The sequence below is a fragment of the Mastigoproctus giganteus genome, chromosome 8 (genome assembly GCF_048544385.1).
Source record: "Mastigoproctus giganteus isolate SK-2022 chromosome 8, ASM4854438v1, whole genome shotgun sequence".
NCBI lineage: Eukaryota > Metazoa > Arthropoda > Arachnida > Uropygi > Thelyphonidae > Mastigoproctus > Mastigoproctus giganteus.
In genome coordinates this window covers 231,351,453-231,374,920 of record NC_143582.1, presented here as the reverse complement: position 1 = coordinate 231,374,920, position 23,468 = coordinate 231,351,453, and the positions used below count along the sequence as shown (strand labels likewise).

Sequence of the window (23,468 nt, the reverse complement as noted above, 5' to 3'; positions counted from 1 at the left end):
AACGAAAGCGTTCCACAGGTATTTCTATCCATCCATTCTTGCTGCACCGCTATCCATAATTCCGTAACATTCCTAGGTGGAGGATCCAAAGCTCGAATGGACCTTTCCACAGCATCCCAAAGATGATCCACAGGATTCATGTCCGGTGAACGGAGAGGCCATTCATTGGTGGTAAAATCTGCGGAATGTGTTCTAGTCACCACGGCTCTGTGGTGAGGCGCATTGTCCTGGTGGATGAGTCCATTGCCCTGTGGGTGCACGATGACCATGAAAGGATGAAGATGGTCTGTAAGGATGGATACGTAATCTCGACCTTTCAGAGATGCATCTAGACGTACCAGCGGTCCCAAAGTGTAGCAGTTGAACACGCCCCAGTCCGTCCACCGACCGCCCACCTTGTTGACATGACGGGTGCATAGCTTCGTGCGGTTTCTGCCAGATACGCACCCTCCTTCTGCTCGAAATAACTGGAAACGGAACTCATCGGACCATGAGACCCGTTTCCAATCATCCATGGTCCAGTGCCGATGTTCTTTCGCCCAGTTGAGGCATAAAGTCATGTGTCGTGGTGTTAGCAATGGGACTCTGGTGAGTCGGCAGTCCCCATAACCTATTGCGGCTAATGATTGCCTGATGGTCTTGGTGGAGACTTTTCTGGCACCTCCCTTGTTGAAGTCGGCGGTGATTTGTGTCACTGTCGCTCTCCAGTTTGCTGAAACAATGCGAGACAGACTGCCACTTTCATCCACCACCCTTCTCCGCTTACAGCGCTCTCTACGATAAGATGTTATTCCGAAAATGGAGTGTTCCCGATACGCTCTTGATACTGTGGAACGAGGATAGTGCAATTTCTGTACCACCTCCGCGATAGAATGAGCCATGCGTCGGGCACCCTCTATTATCCCTCTTTCAAAGTCGGTTAACTCTCGACGTTTAGCCATACTGACATCGAATTACCGTCTACGTGAATGCAGTGACGAACCACCAAGCGGTGGGTTCGTCCACCAGCGAGAGGGGTGATAGCATCGTGTTGCCTAGGAAACAGGTATGCGACGAATTCTATCCTTTCAGTGTATAAGTTTATCAGCTATTACGAAATTAAAAGTCTCCTTACGTGCAGCAAAGTGCGAGTCTGCCAACTTTCAAATAATTTAAACATAAAAAAATAGGAACTAGAATCGATTAACTGAACTCGTATACCAAACTTTAGTTACTCTTTAATATTTCTTTCTCTCTGTCTTTGCAACGTTCCCTCAGTGTCTGTTAAGGTAAAAAAAAAAAAAAAAAAAAAAAAAATTGAAGGAGATAAGGGGGTGATAGAAGGTAAAAAAAAAAATTATATACAGTATATGTCTTTTGCTTTTTCTTTTTTCTGTTTTCTTTTTCTCTCTGTATGAGCGCTCTTTAGTGCTGATGCAAGTGTTCGTGTAGTTAAGTGCTTCCAATTGCTTTCCAGGTGTAATCGGATTATCGCTGGTCAACGCCTCAGATGAAGACGCTCACATCCGAGATAGCGTGTTCATAATTGCCCTGGCCCTGAGGGAGCTTTACTACAACGAGGTCATCACGGAGGCTCCTATGAATTGCAGCAAACTGAAGACCGTCTGGGAAACTGGGATCAAGTTCGTCGTGTAAGTATTTGCTTTATTTGCACAAAACAGTCGCACGCAGCCGAACTAAACCATCCGCTTACTATTCGCCCCAGTTCTCTGGCAAACTCCTGTCATAGCGGACCTTAAATATTGATGGAGATCGATCGATCGACCGACAGTACGCTGCTTCGGTTGTCATTTCCCCCGAGGTTCACCGTGAATGCATTTAATTATGTCTCACCCGACAGACCACTGACGGGCTGTCACTCCGAATTCAACTTCCGGTGTGTGTGAACTTATTTTGCCAACCTTCTGGAAATAGAACTGAATCTCCCGGGGCCCTTCGGATTAAGGAAGTCTTTCTTCCATGTTTGGCTTTAAATTAAACAGAAGAAATATTGTTTAATTTTCGGCTATTTCTGGACACCTAAATTAGGTAATGTTTAGTTTCTTATTTCCGCATAGGTCGTGACAACTACTCACTGGACGACAATATTATCATTACATGTATTTAGCGGTCACCTGAATTCGAACCACGGTCATTAAACGCGATGTTTCCATTCAAAATGACCACTCGCAAAATGGTTTGCCAAAAACATAATTGTTAATCGTGTTAAGAAGTTAAAATTAAAATTCAGAAATTGTATGGAAAACAAAAATAATAATAATGATTGCCGAATTTCTATTTTTCCATTTTTAATGATATTTGGTTCGGCTCAACGAATATTTTTTAACGGATCCAAATTAAAAAAAAAATTCATAAAAACCTGTCCACGGTAAGGCTCTCTGTTACATGCGGACGGACATGGTGAAGACAATAGGCGCTTAGCATATATAATAATAGTAATAATATAATATAATAATATATAATAATAGTAATAAAATTCTTTAATAAGTTAAATAGTATACATTTGTGATTCCATGCGCAGATAACCTGAGGAATATTACCAAACATTAACTACACAAGCGACCAAGCGCAGAAATACAAAGGTTGTTAATTAGGTTAATACAAAGTTCAGCTACAAAATACCATTAAAAACCAAATATTAGAATAGAAAATAAAATTAACTGCAATTAAAACAAAGAAGACTACAAATTAAGCATAACATAAAATGATATCAGCACACTAGGACCGGCACTTGCATACCTGTCCTTTACATACAGTAAGATAGGCCAAGATGTCATCTGAATGTGACTTGTCATTTTATTGATTTATTATTGCTATTTTGTTATTAGCATTATATATTGTGTTACTCAATATCACTATTTTGTATTTATATCCATGTGAGATCCCTGGCAGCATGCCGTGATGGGTATATTGTATGGTATATTTACGTACAATAAATATTAATTAATTAATTGTCATTAGACCATAGGTCGATATCGATGTTGAGCGAGTTAAGAGTATCCAAAGTCACATTTGGGAAGTGTCTCTTAAAACTCTGTAATCGCTTGAGCCTTGAACACAAAAAATGGAGTACTGCGGAGGTGTCTTCCTGGCAAACACCAACCAACCGTGTTCCAGATGTTCATGCTCAGATGAACACAGATGAAGGAGTGGCTTTATTTTCCGCACATGGGGACTGTGGGCGTGTATTGCAGGTTGGAGCAGAGTGCAGATTTAGATATCGTGTACAGGGTTGTTAAAATTAAAGTATTCCTATGTAGAGGGCTCTGGAGCGAGTTCTAAGGCTCGTACTGAAGAGAAATTTGGACAACAGGTACAATAATGAATGTGCTCGACAATTATTGGAAAAAATAATTAGTTACAAAATTTGTCACTGTATGGCGCGTAAATATCTTAGTTACGATTATGCAAATAACTTATTATTTGCATAATCGTAAGCTATTGCCAGAGCGCAACTACTGAGCTCCAATGTACTGTATAAAACAAAGCAGTCTCTTCAAAATCATACAGTAGATGTTTGCCTGCACTACAGCAGCAATGCCAACAACCTTGTAGGAAAAGGTGCTATTGAGGAGTGAAGCTGTACTATCAGAACAGCAAGCGCATATAAGGCCCACGTGGATCTATGACTGTTTGTGTTGCCGCAAAATTATTGCGAAATTTAAAGCGACAGGACATCTTGGTGTTCAACCAAGTAGAGGTCGAAAACGAGTGGACTCCTCTATGGCTGTGGCTGTCGAGCATTTATCGCGTCAATCTCCATGGTAGCGCAAGTGTGCCAGCTGTTTCTTGTGAAGTGGATATGCTGTATTCCACTGTAAGGCTAGTAATTCGTCAAGTGTTGCGGTACTATCCTTACAAGATGCACATGCTACAGCAGCTAAAGCATGGTGATGCAGATATTCATTTCACATCCACACTTCAGTTTCTGGCGTGAATGACAGTGGATTGAGGCCTGACCTAGCCCAGTGGTCAGGAGCGAGAGTGTCGTAGCACGCATTCCTTGAGTGGACCGGGGTTCAAGCCCGTGACTACTAAATACGATAAATATTTGTATTTAGCTGTCATATTTGTATTTAGCTAAATATTTGTATTTAGCTTAGATGTCATATAGCATTAGCTGCTATATGACATCATGTCTGAACTGGGTCTCAAGCAGTATAACAATACTTGTACTAGAGGCAAGGCGATGCTGGATCTCATTTTTGCATCCAAGCAGATCCTTATTTTAGAAGCAGTTTCATTTCTGCCGTCTGATCACAAGGCTTTAAACTGTCAAATAAACATATCACAGAAGAGTAGATGCACTACTCCGGTCCCAGCCAAGCTGAACTTTAGGAGAGCAGACTGGCAACTATTAGGGCGTGAGCTCGATTGCATTGATTGGTTCTCCTTCCCACGGATTAATGATCTTGACGCAGTCACCGATCATCTTATTAGCACAATCTCCTCTATCATTCAAGAGTTCGTACCTCTTAGTAAAAATTACAGGAAAAGATTCCCTCATTGGATCACGACAGGCATAATTGCTATTATACGAGCCAAAGAACAGTGCAGAAAACACTTTAGGACGACACATAATGAAGCATATATGGCACTGTTCAAGGAACACAGAAGTAACGTTAAAAGGATGATCAGAAATCAGTACGCTCGTTATATTCAATCAATTCAACACAGTTTCACAGTAAATGGAGATCTGAAGCCATTCTGGAACATGCTAAAGAATTCTAATAACTGCTCAACAGGAACCAGGATCATTGATGCCGATGGCAAGCCTATAACCTGTGACAAAACTAAAGCAGATCTTTTTACGACCTCTTTCTCCTCCTTTTCAGAGAAAACAGCAGCTACTGCTGCTTCAGCTTATCAATTTTAAGTCATTAAGGATGATACACTGAATAATCTCTCGGTGGACACAGACGATATCATTCAAGCGCTTCGGAAACTTACAAAAGATTTTTCTGCAGGCCCAGATAAGATTCCACTTATCTTGTGGAAGAAATGCTTTTCACAACTTAAATATATAATATTGCATATATTCAATCTTTCCGTTAAGTCTAGAATCTACCCCACTCACTTCAAAACTGTTAATGTTATTCCTATCCCAAAGAGAAGTGCAAACCACTCACTAGAGAATTACCGTCCCATCTGCCTTATGAACTCGCTGGCAAAAATTCTGGACACTGTCATTCACCACCGATTAATGGAATATTTTCATCACTTTATTTGCGACTGCCAACATGGCTTCACCAGGAGCCGATCAACTACCACTAACCTTCTCACTATCTGGCAACAGGTTCTAGACACCGTCGATCGCTGGGAACAGGTTGATGTGATCTACACAGACCTTACTAAGGCTTTCGACAGTGTCCCGCATAATCAACTTGCTCAAAAACTAAGCCACTATGGAATACTTGACCCTTTATTATCCTGGTTGATGAGCTATATTTCATATCGAAAACATAGGGTGATCATCGGACAGGAAGTCTCAAGGGAATTTTTTCTATCGAGAGGAGTACCACAGGGACCATCTCTTGGGCTTCTTTTATTCACCATCTTTATCAACGATCTACCGCAATTTGTTGAAAGAGGTGGTATCAAGACACTAATGTTTGCCGATGATGTGAAACTATATTCACGTATCAGCAGTCAAGATGATGCTGTTAACCTTCAGGCTGCTCTCAACTCTTTTGCTGATTGGGTTGCTTTGAATGGTTTGGAGGTTAACACTAGGAAATGCAGCTCTATTTCCTTTGCAGCTACGAGGAAAACCAAGACTTTAGTTAATGAATATTACATCAAGGAGATGCCGATTTCCAGAGTTGACGAAGTTAAAGATCTGGGAGTTATTTTTACCGCTACATGTGGGTTTGATAAACATGTTAGGAATATATTAAACCAAGCGAAAAAACAAATTGGCTTCATTAAACGGCAGACGTACAGATTTCAAGATCCTCAGTTCTCTGTGCTCCTATTTTAAGACAACTATACTCCCTATAGTGGAGTTTGCTTCTCCTATATGGAACCCACACTATGCATACATGATACAGCAAATAGAATCGCTCCAGATGAAATTTATCCACTATCTTTCCAGACGTAACCCCATGTTTTACCACAGAATATTCTACCGGAATCTCTGTTCCTACTTCAAGCTTCAAAACTTGGAAACTCGACGAACTGCTCTTGATCTCAAATTATTGTACCACATCTTCGCTGGTTCAACCTACCTGCCAGATCTTCTGTGCCATATTGACCTTCACGCTCCAGTGGTGGCTACTAGACAGAAGACTACATTCCACATCAGTAACTCCAGATTAGAAATATCCAGGAACTCCTTCTTCAAAAGAACATTGGCACTCATGAACAAGTTTGACTTGGATATGGTTGTGAACAAGAAACAATTTCACAGAACTATTTGGAGTAGGTTGACCGATTGACGGATGAGTTCTGGGCTAAAGATGTCCTCATTAATTTGTGTGTGTGTGTCCTGCAGCAAACTGCTTTCTGCGAGTTCACATAACGCTGGACTTGACGTCATGACTATCTTTTTTATTTTTGTGGATTGGACTTTTCCCGTTTGAATTAACTTTCATTGTACAAAGTATATTAGTCTACCATTTATTTTTATGTTTTGTACAACCTTTGCTCTGTTATACACTTTAACTGGGCGAATGCCTGTTGTGTATATTATATGTTAAAAATAAAAATAAAAATACAAATAAAAAATAAAAAAAAATATTGACGATTTATTGTAAACTCTACTGACTTGGTTGTCGTGCCGGAGTATAAACAGAAAATTTATTTATTTATATCACTTGTCCATGGAACATCCTACAAATAAATAAGAAGGAAAATCTTCAGAGGCTGCCCACAGGGATCAGTGCTAGGAACCTCCTGATGGATGAATTCCTACATAAAGATCTGGAAGGGTCTTTATGTAGGAATCAAAAGTCGTCCACAAAAGCTCGCAGGCTTTTGCGGACGACCTCGTCCTGACAACAGACGCTAATTCTAGAAAGGAAAAGGAAAAATGGCAGTTCGCGGATAAAAGTCATTTCCTTTTACTCTTTTTTGTTGTTGTTGTTATCATAAATCATAAATTATTACGATTTGTTAATTAACGAACCTGAATTGTAACACAGTGCATTATTTATAATTGTCTTTCTTTTCTTCGTTGGTTTTTTCCATCCCGCGACGGGTACTGGTACCAGGTGTGGCTGATATGTTCGGTTATTATTATTGTCGAGGAATTCTCTGACTATCCTACAGGTGTTCAGGATCGCGGCTTTTTAAGGTTTCTCATTTTAGTTTCTTCAAAATGAAGTCGAACTTATTTTTTTCGTGAAAAAGGAGGTTTCCCAGCTAAATTTTAAGGTTAAGAATTTAATTAATTGCAGTAATTATTCTTTAGGACTGATGGATCATTGTGTCAAGTTGATACTCTTTCTGTGATGTGTAATTTTGAAGGCATCGCGAGCGAGCTGTGTAACTGCATCACCCGAAGAAAGAAAAAAAAATTAAAATGAAATAAATAAAAATACAAAAAAAACCCCGCCCTTTATTTATTTGTATAGATTTTTCACAATCACACTCTAGCACCGAAGTGCGCTACTAACACAACCAAAGCATAAAGATATCTAAAAATAGAACGCCTCATTTTTTTGAACAAAGAGATGCTAAGAATAAAATCAATGCGAAGCTTGTTAGCAACCCGTAAAAAGGGGATGGAAAACTAGTTTGTAAATAATTGCTAAGGTGATAAAAAATGCACTTCTTGCCGTTGAAATTGCATCAGCTATAAAGAACAGAAGGATTTTATTTGATAAACTTGCACCGCATAAATGTCATATGAACGTAGCAGTTTAGCGTGTCAAGCTTATCTAGGATTTCTATAACGATGAGCGAATGACCATCTAGAGTGCCAATGCCTTTAACACACTGACGGACTTTGAAAGGGGCCTGATTATTCAGTTATCAGAAGCTGGATGGTCAATGTGATAAATCGCCATTCGTGTTGCTTTTGAATGCTCATTTTAGAAAATTTACAAGCTGAAAAGGATCACTGCTTTTCAATATTAAGGTGAATAAATAAATATAATGAGACAACTAAAATTGAAAATATTCGAAAATTTTATTAAGTACATACGCAATAACATTTACTGAACAAAACTTAACATTTAATGAAATGATTGAGGCCGAATATTTTTGGATAAGTGTTCAAAATATAGTTGGCGCCGCCAGTTCTTAATACCGAATGAAGATGCTCATCTGTTATTCTGTTTCTTTTTAAATATTTATTTGATTTCATGTGTGAAAACATTTGCTAGCCAACATACGTTGATCCGAACAAAGTAGCCATTTTCTTTTATTAGTTGAAAATCTTCAGATGGGGGAGAGCCTTTTGTAGAATTCACGTAATTTATTTTTTCAGTCCATACACTTATTTTTGAACCATGTTTTGGTTTGAATAATGATAATTTCAAGTTGCAAGCCGGGATTCTAGTTTTCAGCCATAGAAGTAAATGAATTCCCAATCAAGCTTATGTCTTTTTCGTGAGATCTTATATCAGCAAATCGACTTTCAAACTCGTCAAAAAGTAATTGGAATAACGAGAGACAACGATTCTTTGGAAATATGTGTTTCTCTTTTACCTCTTTACCCAACGTTCAGAGTGAACTAAATTGTCTTGCTTAATTTGGGATTTAAATAATAACAACTTATTCTGAAATGATTTGATGTCGCCATACAAATCAGAGATCAATTTTCTTTTCCCTTGTAGTTTTAAATTAGGAGCATTTAAATGACTAGAAATATCAAAGAATTGCAAGATCAAACAGCCACTCCATATTTGATAGTTGTTTTATTGGTTTCCCCCCTTTTTTTTCTCATAAAAAAATATCAATTTCATGACGCAGTTTAAAGAAACGATATGACATTTTTCCACGACTAAGCCATCTCACTGAACTATGAAAAATTGCATCTTCGTATTCAGCTTCAATTTCTGAAAGAAGCTGTTGAAACATACGGTGATTAAGGCCACGTGATCTTATAAAATTTATAGTGAAACAACCACATTCACAACGTGTTGGAGATCCAATACATTCCCACAGAAAGATTTTGATGCAAATTTCAGTGAATTCCAATCTGAGGTTCATCTCCGACGTCAATCATTTTCTTGGTTATTCTACCCATAAGCCCGATGTTTTTACCAATCATATTTTTTGTACCCTTAGTTGTGACTCCTACTAGGTTTTCAATATTTAATCCTAACTTTGCAATAGTTTGCCAAATATTTTCAAAATGATTTTCCCATGTAGTTGTTTCGTACATATTCTGTAAATTAGCTAAATCTTCAGCTGGTACAAAATTATCATTAATTTCACTTATGAAGATAATAAGTTGAGTTGTGTCATTTACATCAGCACTATCATCCAGTGCCACACTAAAATATTCCACTCGTTTTATGTTTTCAAAAAGTTGTTCGAGCAAATTCTTTCCAATATCTTCTACTCTTCGCATAATTTTTTGCTGAGACAAACTAATGTCTTGTATCATTGTTCATATCTCCAGACAAATTTCTTCCACAACATTTAACAAATTCACCATCGATGAACGGTTTACTTTAAAAAAGCAATCAAATGGGCAACTTAATAAATGGCACTTACAGCAGATAAATTTCTTTGACTGATACGCTTTCAGCGTGTTTTGTTGTTTTCCTACTTCGTTTCTTAACTTTGAACACTTTTTCTTTTCGCAACACTCCTTTATATTGATCATAAGATTTATGCTTGGAATAATAGTGTCGTTTTAAATTATATTCTGTAAAACCTAACACAGTCTCCTTACACTCCAAACACACTGCTTTTTTTATCGTACACAATGAAGAAAGTCTTCAGTCCACCTTTGATTAAAAACAGTGTGAGTCATTATGCCAGAACGGTTGATGCTGTTGACAACAACGGGTTACAAGAAGGTACTCGAAGAGGTCTGGTGCCATCAGAAAGGGGGCATTAACGGATCCGACGACTATCAACAGGGAAAGATCTGTCATCACATGTCAGGGTGGCCAATCGTCCCGATATGGCCGGGATTGTCCCGATTTAGAACTTCAAGCCTCGCTTCCCGATAACATAGTACCATCATTTGTCCCGATAAGAGAGAAAGAAAAAACTATTAATTTATTGATTTTACGTATTTTTAATTAATTCTTATTGGAATCTAACGGATGTGTTAAAAATTAATTCTAATAACAAGAGAAAAATGAGAAAATCCAAAGGCATTTTAGTAATGCCTTTGGATTTTCATCACTGAGTAATGAAGAAAAGAAAATACATGTTCATAAAAAAAAAAAAAATGGGTGAAATCGTAAGCTCCGTAGTTTACACATGCCTCATCAGAAAGTTTTTAGCTTAATGAAACCTGCTTGACGGAAAGAGAGAAACCGTCTTTTATCTGAAAATTTTGAAGTCGAACTTATGGTGAAAGAAAACTATAACATGTCCTTAACAGAATTTAAAAACTTTTTATTTAAAAGCTTCGGAAGGAGAAGAAATTTTAAAACTAGCGAAATCTAAAGAAACATATATAAAGTAAAAGTAGTCTTCCACGCTATTTTTAAAATAACGGTTATAAATAATATTATAGTTTATACACACTGTGCTGCCACTTTATTAGGTACACCCCTGCTGTGCACACAAATGGTTTGGCCCACAACGTTGCAAGTCACATGACCACAGTTGTGGATATAAATGCAACCTTTCTAGTATCAGTTAAGCGTACAAACCGTAGTAAGAATGGGGAAAAGGAGTGATCTAACGGACTTCGAACGTGGCATGGTAGTAGGTGCAAGACGTGCTAGACAAAGCATCTCTTAGTCGACAGTTCTCCTGAACTTTTCACGCACTACAGTTTCAAGGGTGTATCGAGAATGGTGCAACGAACAGAAAACATCCTCTCATCGGCACTCCTGTGGAACAAAATCGCTTGTTGATGAGAAAAAGTAAAGTGTATTTAGGGTCTAACGGCACCAGGAGTTTCCCCCATCTCCGCATTGCTTTCATTGTGGGTGTACCATTTCGCTGGGAAGGCCAGAGATTTAAAAGTGTGTGGATAATGAATATGTGTAGTGTTATGTTCTGTTGTTCATCTGGCCGTTTAGCCGCTGGACCCCTGTTGAGGCCCAACGTTGCCCACACTAAGCCCCGTGGAGGTAGACCAGGTACACCAATATTTTTAGATAAGTACTCTGGCAGGTCCTGCCACCTATGCCACCTAATTTCCTGAGATTTCAGTGGCTAGGACCTATATACAGTGAAACTTCTCCTAACGGACACCTCTCGTTAAGGGACATCTCTCTACAACGGACATTTTCAAATTCCCCAACTCACCTCCATTGGTTTTAACGTGTTTGCAGCTTCTGTCTAGCGGACATTCTCTGTAACGGACGCGGACAGGCAATCTGCACTGTTTCGTTTAGATTAGCACTTAATTTGATCTCCCCATAACGGACAGCGGGCGAGCTTACGGCCCTCTTTCTAGGAACTTTTCTTCCACGTATTGCCTCAATCGTGTGTTTATTTTCTATTTCCGATTCTTTGAATTTTATCAAGGTTTACGTCGCGGTTCTAAACCCTTTTTCAAGAATTTTAAGGCACGTGTAAAACTTCTGATGAATTCGGTGTGTGCGGGGGGGGGAATATGGTCGGCCTTTTCGTCCTTTCAGTTTCAGTTGTCAGTTTTGTTCAGTGTCGTGTGAAGTGCACAATGTCTTCTTGTAAACATTTAACTTTAAAAGATAAAGTCGAACTCATTAATGCGTATGATCGGCAAAAAAATAGTGTTCGCAATCTCGCTACAAAATTCAAAATCGGGAAGACGCAGGTAAGCGACATCCTAAAAAAAAAAAATGAACTGCTCAAACAATTTTGGCAACACGGAAATGATCAGGTTCAAAAATCATTCCCGAAAACTGTTGGACTTCAAATTTGTCGCGCACGTGCTAAAAAAATTCCCATTAATGGGCCTATTATTAGGGAAAAAGCTTTGGAGGTTGCGAAATCTATGGGAGTAAATGAGTGTATCGGGATGGCTAGACAAGTTCAAAACTCGGCATAAAATTTCTTGGAAAACCCTAAGTGGTGAAGGTGGATCTGTTGATACTGGGGTTGTAACAGAGTGGACCGTCCAATTGGAAGATTTATGTCGTGATTTTGAAGCTAAGGATATTTACAACTGTGACGAAACAGGGTTGTTTTTTTAAAGCTCTTCCTGAAAACACAATGAGTCTAAAAAACGAAAAGTGCCAGGGGGGAAAAATTTCTAAGGAACGCTTGACTGTACTATTGTGTACAAATATGCTGGGAGACTTTCAACAACCTCTTGTTATAGGAGACCCACAAAATCCTCGTTGTTTCAAGGGCATAAAGTTGAATCTTCTGGGTGTTGACTGGAAGTCTAATAAAAAAAAGTGTGGATGACACGAGATATCATGAGCGAATGGATAAGTCACTTTAACAAAAACATGATTCGTCAAAACAGAAAAATTATTCTTTTCATGGATAATGCTGTATATCACCGCACATTGAATTGTCCAACATTCAAATCGTTTTTCTGCCACCAAACACATCTGCAGAGTGTCAGCCCTTGGATCAAGGGATAATAAAAAATTTTAAACTTCACTACAGAAAACGTGTTTTAAGACATCTCATTGCAAACATGAACGATGTAACATGTGCGAGTGACCCTGCAAAGAAAATCAGCATCCTAGATGCGATTCAATGGATTTCCTCTTCAGTAAACGCAATTAGAAAACAAACTGTCGTGAACTGTTTTGTAAAGTCTGGCTTCTCAAACGCAAAAATTGAAGTTGTGAACAGCAATGTGGAGCACCAAGAAGAACAAGAACTTCATCTATTGATAATGTTCGATACTTCAGCTACAAGTGACCCTGGCTACAAAGATATAGACTCGAACCTCACTACAGAAGAAGGTGCTATAGATATCAACGACATTATCATCGATATTTTTCAAGAAGTTCCTCATGAGGATGAAGAAATGGAAGGAGGTCATTCTGTCGAAGAACATATTAACGACGAACCACCGATGAAAATAGAAGAAGCGCTCATACAAATCAATCGTTTAAAAATGTTTTCCGCCGCCGAAGTATCTTACTGAAGGACTTTCGATGGTTTCTCCACTCCAAACAAATGTTGAAAACAAAATTATCAGCCAGAAGAAGGTGCAGAAGAAAATAAGTGATTACTGTACGTATTTTTCTTAAGATAAAGTCATAATATGCATAGAACAATTGTATGTATATTATTTACAAAAATATTGTGCAAAATCTGTATATAATTTAATTTAATTTTACATTAAACGTTTAACGATTTTTCTTTTTTTTTTTTTTTTTTTTTTCTCCCTCAGACTTCTTGTTAGCGGACACTTCTCTCTAACGGACACATTTTCGTTCCCCATGGCTGTCCGTTAAAGGGAAGTTTCACTGTATATGCTAAGTAATATAAATCTAAACCAAATATAAACCAGTATAGGCCAAATATTATAAATCGAATGATGATAAAAGTTAAGAAAATTTAGAAATATTAGAATCAAAGATAAGAAATATAAGTAAAATATAAATGTAAGCATATATTAATCATCGTTGACCCGACAGAGAACGTAATTTAATGATTAAAATAAGATTAAATATATAATTCATACTACACATTGACCGTATCTAGGACATAATGCAATAGTCGTCAAAATAATATGTGGTGCCCCCTATGTGATGGATACGGTAAAAATAAATAAATAATTAAATTAAATTAACGCAAAGAGAAACATGCAGATAGTAAGAAGAAAAACTAGAGGAGTAGGAATAATAGAACCTGAACTCCACAAAGGCGAAAAATAGTGGTATAGATAAGAAATAGTTTCTCCTACGTCCTCGGATTGCCCTAATAATTTTGGAGAAATAAAAGTAAAGAGTGTAGGACAGTTTAAAGACATTACAAGATATAAGTTGTGGCTCGGGCATACCCGAGCCACAACTTATATCTGTATATATATATCTTATATCTGTATATATCTTGTAATGTCTTTAAACTGTAATGTTTTTAAAAAATTAAAGCGATAATATCCGCGGGTTCAAGTTAAACGTAAGAAAAGCACCTTGGGTGGATGGGATCTATCCAGTTATATTAAAGGAGGCGGCAAAGCAACTAAGCAAACCCTTAGCCATAATTATGAGAGCATCCTTGGACTCAGGGGAGGTTCCCACCGACTGGAGATGTGCAAATGTATCCCCAATTCACAAAGGGGGATCGAAGGGTGACACGAGTAATTACAGACCAGTTAGTTTCACTTCTGTTCCGGGTAAAATAATGGAGTCGTTGGTTAAAGATGCATTGCAGGATCATCTAGACAAGACTGCAGCAATAATTCAGACACAGCATGGGTTTGTTAAGGGAAAGTCTTGTCTGACAAATTTCATAGGATATTATGATGTGGTTACAAAGGAACTGGATGCAAAAAATAATTTTGATATCATATATTTGGATTTCAGGAAAGCTTTTGACACTGTTGCGCATGGAAGACTATTGTACAAATTGGAGCAGAATGGTATTAAGGGTAAGTTGCTACAATGGATAAAAGGATGGTTAAGTGCGAGAAGACAGAGGGTGGTAATCAATGGGTGCTGCTCCTCTTGGACTAATGTTATTAGTGGTGTCCCACATGGTTCGGTGTTAGGTCCACTGTTGTTTTGTATATTTATCAATGATATTGATGAAGGTATATCAGGCTTAATGTCGAAGTTTGCAGATGATACAAAGGTTGGCAGGGTTGTTAATGACAGTAATGGCAGTGTGCTACTGCAACAGGATCTAGATAATTTGGGCAGATGGGCTAAGAAGTGGCAACTGAAGTTTAACCTTGACAAATGCAAAGTACTGCATATGGGTAGAAGTAACCCCAGAGAAATGTACCAACTGTGTGGTACTACACTTAAGGTGGTAGAAAATGAAAAAGACCTGGGAGTAATTGTGCAGTCAGATATGAAGTTTTCTGAGCAATGCAGACAGGCTGCCAGGGCAGGTAATGGGGTTTTGTCAATGATATACTTGAGTACTGCGTACAGGTCTGGAGGCCTCATTTTAGGAAGGATGTAGATTTACTTGAGCGTGTACAGAGAAGGGCAACAAGATTGGTGAGGGGAATGAAGGGATCCTCTTATCAAGAGAGGCTTAAGTTCTGCAAATTGCAGTGGATGGAGACTAGGGACCTGCGCGGTGATCTGATTGAGGTGTATAAGGCCTTGAATGGGTTGAGCACGCTGAATTCTGATGGGATCCTTCCACTTGTTCAGATTACGAACCTAAGGGGGCATAAATTCAAATTACGAAAGGACAGATGTAGAATAGATGTGCAGAAATTTGCCTTTAGCCCGTGGGTAGTTAATTGCTGGAACAAACTTCCATCTGTTGTTGTGGCAGTTGATAGGTTGAATAAATTTAAGGAGGAACTGGACAGGCATTTGGAGGGAATGGTGTGATTTTTTTTTTTTTTTTTTTGGCTGATATTGCATAAGCTCATACATTTGCTTTCTTGCATCACATGCCACTACTACTACTACTACGTCAACGCAAATAATAAAAATCACTTTATTTTATTTTCTTTATGACCATTGGAATATGCCACCGAAAGGTTTTTTTTTTTTTTTTTTTTAGTTCTAGCCGCCGAAATCTCAGGAAACTAAGCGGCAGGACCTGCCAGAGTAAACTAAGTCTACGGATTTCCTGACCTGCCTCCACGGGCCGAAAGTGGGGCAACGTTGGATCCCAACAGGGGTTCAGCGGCTAAGTGGCCAGAAGAACAACGGTACATGATCCAAGATCCATACACTTTTAAATCTCTGGCATTTACAATGTACTTTAATACACCACAACGTAAACTACGCAGAGATGGGGGGAACCCCTGGTGCCGCTTGACCCTAAAAACACTTACACTTACTACTATATCAGTGGGGCATGCACATACCCCACCAGATGAAAAAGAAGAGGGGAGAGGCAGACAGATCGTCCCCTCACCCCACCAGGGATGGGGGGAAAGAAAGTGGGCCGGGCAAGGGAGCCCCACTCAGTTCGCCATAGCGGCAATTTGCAGTACCCGTCAGCAAGTGCAGTCCGATGCTGACTCGGTGGGCCTAGTCCTCTTCTAGGTGTGTGGGTTCATCTCGGGAGTGACCACATCCTGGCTGGTGCCACTCCCATCGGTCCCTAGGTCGATGCTATTTTCAGTAATAGTATTGGTGCTCCATTTATTCTGGTGCATGTTACGCCATAAGGGTCTGCTCTTTGTGCGTTTGTCCTTAGTATTTTGCCGTCATTTCCTCTGTGTTGCTTGTTGATGAGAAAGTGAAAGTGTAAGTGAAAGTGTGTTTAGGGTCCAACGGCACCAGGGGTTTCCCCCCATCTCCGCGTAGTTTACATTGTAGGTGAACCAGTTGACTGGAAAAGCCAGAGATTTAAAAGTGTGTGGGAATTGTATTTGTGTGGTGTCGTGTACTGTTGTTCATCTGTTCACTTAGCCGCTGGACCCCAGCTGAGGCCCAACGTTGCCCCACTTTTGCCCCGTGGAGACAGACCAGGAACTCACTTGATTTAAGTTACTCTGGCAGGTCCTGCCGCTTAATTTCCTGAGATTTCGGCGACTAGGACCTTAAAAAAAATAATTAATAAATAAAAAATAAAATAAATAAATAAATAAAATAATAAATAAATAAATAAAATAAAAATATAAAAAAAATTGAAGATATACATATATAAGTATATATGTTTATCCATGCAGTTGTAATTACTTTGACTGTTTGCATACCGCGCATAGCGTTCATGCATTCAAACGGCAGGAGCAGGGCAATGCATGTGATAGGCCGAGACTGGGCGAAAATTATTTTGGATTTGATTAATTTAGGATGTAGGGCGTTCGCGTCATGTATAGGTAGAGTGGGGGAGGAGAGGCAGAAGGCTGGGGGCTAAAGGTAGAAGTATGGGGGCGACAGAGTAGATGTCCCCAGGTGGTCAGTGAGGCATGTCCATGCCTCACCAGAAGGAAAAGGAGGGTTGGCGGAGAGAGGGGGGACACAGTGTCTCCCCCTCTTCCCGCCTGGGTTTGGGTTTAAAGTAATCGAGTCAGGTGCTCGATTTTGTTCGCCAATATGGCTTGGTGGCAGCGAACTGCACGATTCAGGTCGGTGTGTTCCTTTGACAAGTCCAGGGTTGTGGTCATTCTAATGGTTGTAAGCCGTGTCCTTTATTCTTAGTAGAATCAGTTTCCTTGTAGGGTCAACGATGCGGCAGTCATGACATTTCGTCGTTATCAGTTCTCAGCTTGAATTAGTTTTATTGCTGTTGATCACGGTTTGGTTGTTGTACGATGGGGGTACGTCTCCTCTTGTAGACGTCTTCTGCAAATTTGGAGAATGCAATGTATTGCTCTTTACTGTCGAGTAGGTGCTTTTCTCTGTCTCTGGGCAAGAAGGTGATCCTGGAGATGAGCTGGCAGCGAAGGTCATCGTAGAGCCGGCAATGCTTGTTGATGAGAGAGGTCAGAGGAGGATGGCTAGAATTGTGCAAGCAAACAGACGGGCTACAATGTCGCATATCACGTCAGAATATAAATTTGGTGCGCAGAACAAAATATCGCAACGGACCATTAGTCGCACTTTGTCGCGAATTGGCTATAACAGCCGACAGCCACATCGCGTACCTTTGTTATCAATGAAGAACAAGAGAGCACGCCTCCTATGGGCACAGCAACACCAGCACTGGACTATCGAGGATTGAGAAACTTGCTTGGTCTGACGAGTCGGAGTTCCTGGTGCATCATGTTGATGGAAGGCTCAGAATTTGGCGAAAACAACATGAATCCATGGACTCGTCATGTCTGACGACTACTGTGCAAGGTGGTGGGGGCAGTGTTATGTTGTGGGGAATGTTTTCTTGGCACACGTTGGGTCCATTGATACTCATAGATTCACGTCTATAGTGGCATAGTGTTTTGTGAAAGGCGCCACCTGTGGTTTCCCACATCTGCACCATGGTACTTTGTGAAGAAATACAGAATCTCTGTAAAAGCCAGAAAAAGTGTAATGTCTGGTTTCTGTCAGAGTAGTGTTATGTTTTGTTGTTGTGTCTCTGGCTGCTTGGCCGCAGAGCCCCTAGTGGGACCCCACGTTGCCCGCCACCACCACTGGGAGGTGAGCCAGGCTGCCCATTATACTCTGGCTGGCCTTTGCCAGGGTTGCCTAAGCTTCCTGACAAAGGTCAAGTGAAAAAAAAAATAAATAAATAAATAAAATAAAATGAAAATAACAATAATAAAATAAAAAAAAATAATAATAAATAAATAATAAAATAATAAATAAATAAATAAATAAATAAATAATAAAAATAAAAAATAATAAATAAATAAAAATAATAATAAAAAATTAAAAAAAATAATAATAAAATAAAATAAAATAAAAAAAAATAATAATAAAAAATAAAAAAGTGGGGGGGGGAGGAAAACAGAGCAGGAGTACGAGTTAGAAGGAACAGAAAGAGGGAAAGGAGGACGGACTGAAGTTAAGGAGCAGTCCGCTCTTTGTGAGGTGAAAATAGGGATCTGGGGGTGGGAGTTAAAGTAGCAGGGGACAGGTGCCCCTGCATGATCACCAGAGGCCAATGGACTCTGTATCCCGCACTCAGGACTTCTCCAGAGTGCCACCAATCCCGCACCAGAACGGTGCCGGCTGATCCTACCCTATAAGGGGTTTGCAGCAGTATCCCGCACTCGATGAGTGCCAGCAGTCCCGCACCAGAATGGTACCAGCAGTGTTCCTACCCTTAAAGGATTTGCAAGTTGTCAAGGCAGTGTCCTCTAGCGGAGGAGGAGCTAACCCACGCCAGTCTGATTCAGGCCTTGGGCAGCATGATCCAATGTTGTTCTCATTTCAGCAATCTTGGCTAGCCTCAGTGCGAAGATTTCCTGCGCATACACAGTTAGTGCCCTGTATGTGTTTTCATCGAGCAGCAGCGAGGACTCTTGGTTTCGTGGATTCCTTTGAATTGCGGTAGCAAACTTGATTCTACTGTTGTCATAGGCAGGGCACTCATACATGAGATGCCCCCAGGACTCTTCTTCTCCACAATGGCACCGCGGGTCTCTTTCAATCCCCATAGCTGTGAGTTTCTGACGGAAGGGGCCGTGTCCAGTGATGATAAACGTCATGTGCAGACCAGGTGAGAACCATGGAGGGGGCTCTGGGTGAGTATGGTTTATAGTTGGGAGGAATCGCCTCGTGATGTCTCCTTTCTGTGTGGTTTCCCAGCTCTGTTGCCATATCGCTTGTAGGTGTTGGGTGATTCTCCTCTTCTCTATCTTGGGGTCATTTGCAAGATCCAGCTGGAGATTTACTATTTCAGCTGGTGTTCCTTTCCTAAGGTGGTAATATAGGCCTCGCCTGACTACTTCTAGGTAGAGTGGCTGACAACCTGTTAGAACTTGCAAGGCAGGGGTGCTAACAGTGCGGCACGCCCTACTAATTGATAGCAGCATGAACCTTTGAATTGTATCCAGCTTCTGTTTGTTTTTTGATAGTGTAGCTTGTCTATACCAGGTGGAGGCACCATAGCAGACAATCGGGACATATACTGCTTTGTATATGAGGGTCAGAGCTTTGTGCTTCAGGCCCCAGTCGGCTCTGCTCACCCTCCTGATCATGGCGGCATACTTCCGGATTTTGGTGGCTAGATATTTCAGGTGGTTATGGAAATTAAGACCTGAGTCAATGTAAATACCTAAGTATTTAACCTCTGTGTACAGTCGGATGGGGGTGAAGTTTAATTTCATCGTAGGTGGTCTTCTAATTTGTAGTCTGCCCTTTAGGAGAATGGATTTTGTTTTTTCTGCCGAGATGGTAAGGTTGTGCAAGGCTGCCCAGTTCTGGAGCTTCACAAGCGCCGCATTTGCAATAATTTCCAAGGACGACCTAGTGTCCGCACGCACCAACAGGACAAGGTCGTCCGCAAAGGCCAAGGGCTCAGCCCCCCCCAAGGTCCAAGCCCAGGAACTCGTCCAAGACAATAGACCAGAGGAACGGGCCAAGCACAGAGCCCTGCGGACATCCCCGGTGGATGAATCTGGTAACTGTCTGATATTTGTTAGTAACTCGTACTTTTCTGTTGGTTAGATAAGACTTCAAACTGTTATATAGATTTTTAGAAACATTTGAGTGCCGAAGTCTCCGAAGAACGCTGGGCCACCACAGGCGGTCGAAAGCTCCAGCAAAGTCCACCAATATAGCAAGAGAGTACTTGAAAGCTGAGTGCGTTGCTTGGGTGATTAGATTGTTGACAGCGTCTTCAGTGCTGCAGCCTTTTTTAAAGCCATATTGTTTTTCTGAGGAGAGTTGGTGTTCCTCATAGCAGGCAGAAAGTCTAAACAAGAGTAGACGCTCCAGTAGTTTGGCCATCACGGAGAGTAAGGCAATCGGGCGATATGAGGCTGGGTTCTGTGGTGACTTGTCCGAGTTTTTCAGAATTAGTTTTAAGGTTGCAGTCTTCCATGAAGCTGAGAAGGTGCCCTCTGCCAGGCACTTATTCTGTAGGCTTAGAAGTATAGCTGGGCAGGCCTCAGCGTCTAAATGTCAAATCGTTGCTGACCAAGTGTATCCGTTCATGTTGACAGTTTATGTTCAGTCAGATGGTTACTTCCAGCAGGATAATGCGCCGGTGCACAAAGCCCGAATCACTATGGAATGGTTCCAGGAACATGACGATGATTTTTCTTTGCTGCAGTGGCCCGCTCAGTCCGCGGATCTTAATCCTATTGAACATCTTTGGGATGGGCTGGAAAGGGCTCTTCGCTGCAGGCCTACACCTCCATCGAATCTCAAGGAACTGCGTGACACATTCATGTCTGCATGGTCCTCCATTCCTGAACAACGTTTTCAGCATCTTGTTCAATCCATGCGTAGACGAATTCAGGCTCTTTTGAAGGATAAAGGAGGCTCAACACGCTACTAGGTAGGTGTACCTGTTGTTGTTATTTTCGATTTTAGGAGCATTAGCAACTAAGGCCATATTGCTCTGAGGATATGCGGTGGTCATTCCCTGACCTTGCCGCATCTTCCGTATTTGGTGGTCATGGGCTCTAACTCCGGTCTAATCAAAAAGCGTGTGCTACGCACTGCTGCTCCTGCCCACCTGGCTACGGAGGCGCCTTAGATGTACCTAATAAAGTGGCAGCACAGTGTAGGACAAATACATGTTAACAATAATCATATAACAAATAAATACTATGATTGATTAATTGATAAAAAGGTGTATTTTAATTGCGATTTTATATTCTCTTTTACTTTTTGAAGGAAAAAATGCTGTACTACATTTCGTTTCAAGTTGTCCCGCTTACCAATTTTCAAAATATGGCCACCCTGTCACATGTGGACATGTGCTTCTTCAAGAGGCGGCTCCTAAAACATCTGTTCAACTCCGCCTCGTATCTCTGTGAAGAACACTGCCACTGTAAAAGGGTCAGATATGAGAGTAGTGTAGGTTTGTGTGAGTAGCGTGTATTGATCTGTCATCACAGACCACCACATTTCGAACATCGTAACACCATTCCTGTCTGCGGAGAGTACGAATATCAGACTGCAGGAAGCGGGATACATTCTCGCGGTTAATTGCCTTTTTCTCTAACTGGTAGAAATAATAATCCTCTAGTTTTTTTTTAAATTCCCTATCTTGAGTTTCCCCTCCCACTTATTCCAATCAATCTGGGGCAGATTAAAGTTACCCATAATAAGACGTTCACGCGTGCTTGCCCACTCCATCTGCATCTAGAGGCTCTCGTCATACTCTTCGCATTAATAATAAGAAATATCTTTATTGCAGGCAGTGATTGGTTACATGATTTCCTGATGTAATAAAGCCCACAACAGCGACAATGCTAGGGATTTAACATTAAATAACGTATACAAGAGAAATTACTTAAAACATAAAGACATAAAACGTATAATTACATATTTTACATATAAAATTAATATTAACATGTGAAATGAAGGTACACGAAAAGCGATGAAAGGACGATGGCAGTCACTCGGTTGAAGACGAAAGCTGGTCCCTGATGATGCGTCTTCTGTACGATTTTTCCTCTATCCGCTCATTTTAGTTCACATCCATCTCCTGGACATTGTGGAGCATCTTCATGGGCAGGAATCTATCCCCTATTCTGAGCCTCCACGCCACAGACTGCAGAGAGGGGAGGGCTCTTAAGGGTTTTGGGGAGATCCTCCAATTGCACATCTGCCAAAAATGTGGCGTATTGACTTCATCCGCTATCGTTTTAATTGACACAAGCAAGCGGAGGGCAAATATCCGTTTGGAGACTTTTCCGTAATTTAGAAGTTCGGTGATATTAAAGTATGTATGAGTGGTGGCAGTTTATACTTAAAGAGGACCCACCGAAGAAGCCAGTACTCATCAGATGCAATGGTTTTTAACGTGGTTTTCGTTGCCGACGCCCAGATTTCTGACCCGTAGGTGATGGCTGGCTGCAGAAACCGGTATACAGTATGTATTGGAGCGTGTACTCAAGCTCTGTGACATGAAGGAGGTGTTGGTTGGCTGGCCATCTTGCTCTGCAGACCTTGTTGTGAATGTCTGCAACATGGTGGTTGAAACTGAGTTTAGGGTCGAATATAACGCCGAGATCTTTGTGCTTGATGACTGGGGTGATGGGGGTTCCGTGGATTTCCAGGTTTAGTTGCGTTAGGTTTGATTTGAGGGAAAATACCATTTGTGCAGACTTTTTTGGATTTATCTTAAGAGAAAACTGTGCCAAATATGTAATCAGATTCTTGAGGCTGTTGATAATGGTTTCAGAAACAGAATCAGGTCGGGAGGTCCCGTTGATCGGATAAAGGAGTTTCAAGTCATCTGCATAACTGATAAATTCTGTTTGCTGACACAGGAATGGGTGGATGGCAGCCGTAAAGAGGAGCCCTGAGAGAACTCCGCCTTGGGATACACCTACACACACTTTCCTTGTGAAAGATTTTTTATTCACAGTCAAGTGAAGGACCTTGGTCATAAGTAGTGACTTCAAGAATTCCAGTATATTGGCTTTTATCTGGTATCCATCCTCACAAAGTTGCAGAAGGAGCAATCTTCCTCTCTGTGGATTACTCCCACTCTCATTGTTCCTTTGCTTCCGACTAACTCGCACCACACAGATTCTTAATCTATATTTCTTAATCTAAAAACATTATTTAGTAATTGTATAAAATTTCTATAATGCTCTCCGGCCTCAAAGAGCCTTGACAATTACTCAAGTACTCAATTACTCTTATTACTCAAGTCTTACTAAACATTTCATTTCTATATCTGGCATATCGAGGACAATCCAGTAAGCTATGTACCGGATGCCCCGCACG

At 40.5% G+C, this 23,468-nt stretch overlaps 1 protein-coding gene across 1 annotated transcript in view; it reads left to right on the top strand.

Moving 5' to 3' along the window:
* LOC150082411 (glutamate [NMDA] receptor subunit 1-like) overlaps positions 1-23,468 on the top strand; it is a 514,944-nt gene that overhangs the window by 247,948 nt on the left and 243,528 nt on the right. The window contains exon 7 of the mRNA XM_090380513.1: positions 1,457-1,631. Within this exon, the coding sequence (XP_090236639.1) occupies positions 1,457-1,631 (175 nt within the window). The remainder of the gene's footprint in view (positions 1-1,456; positions 1,632-23,468) is intronic.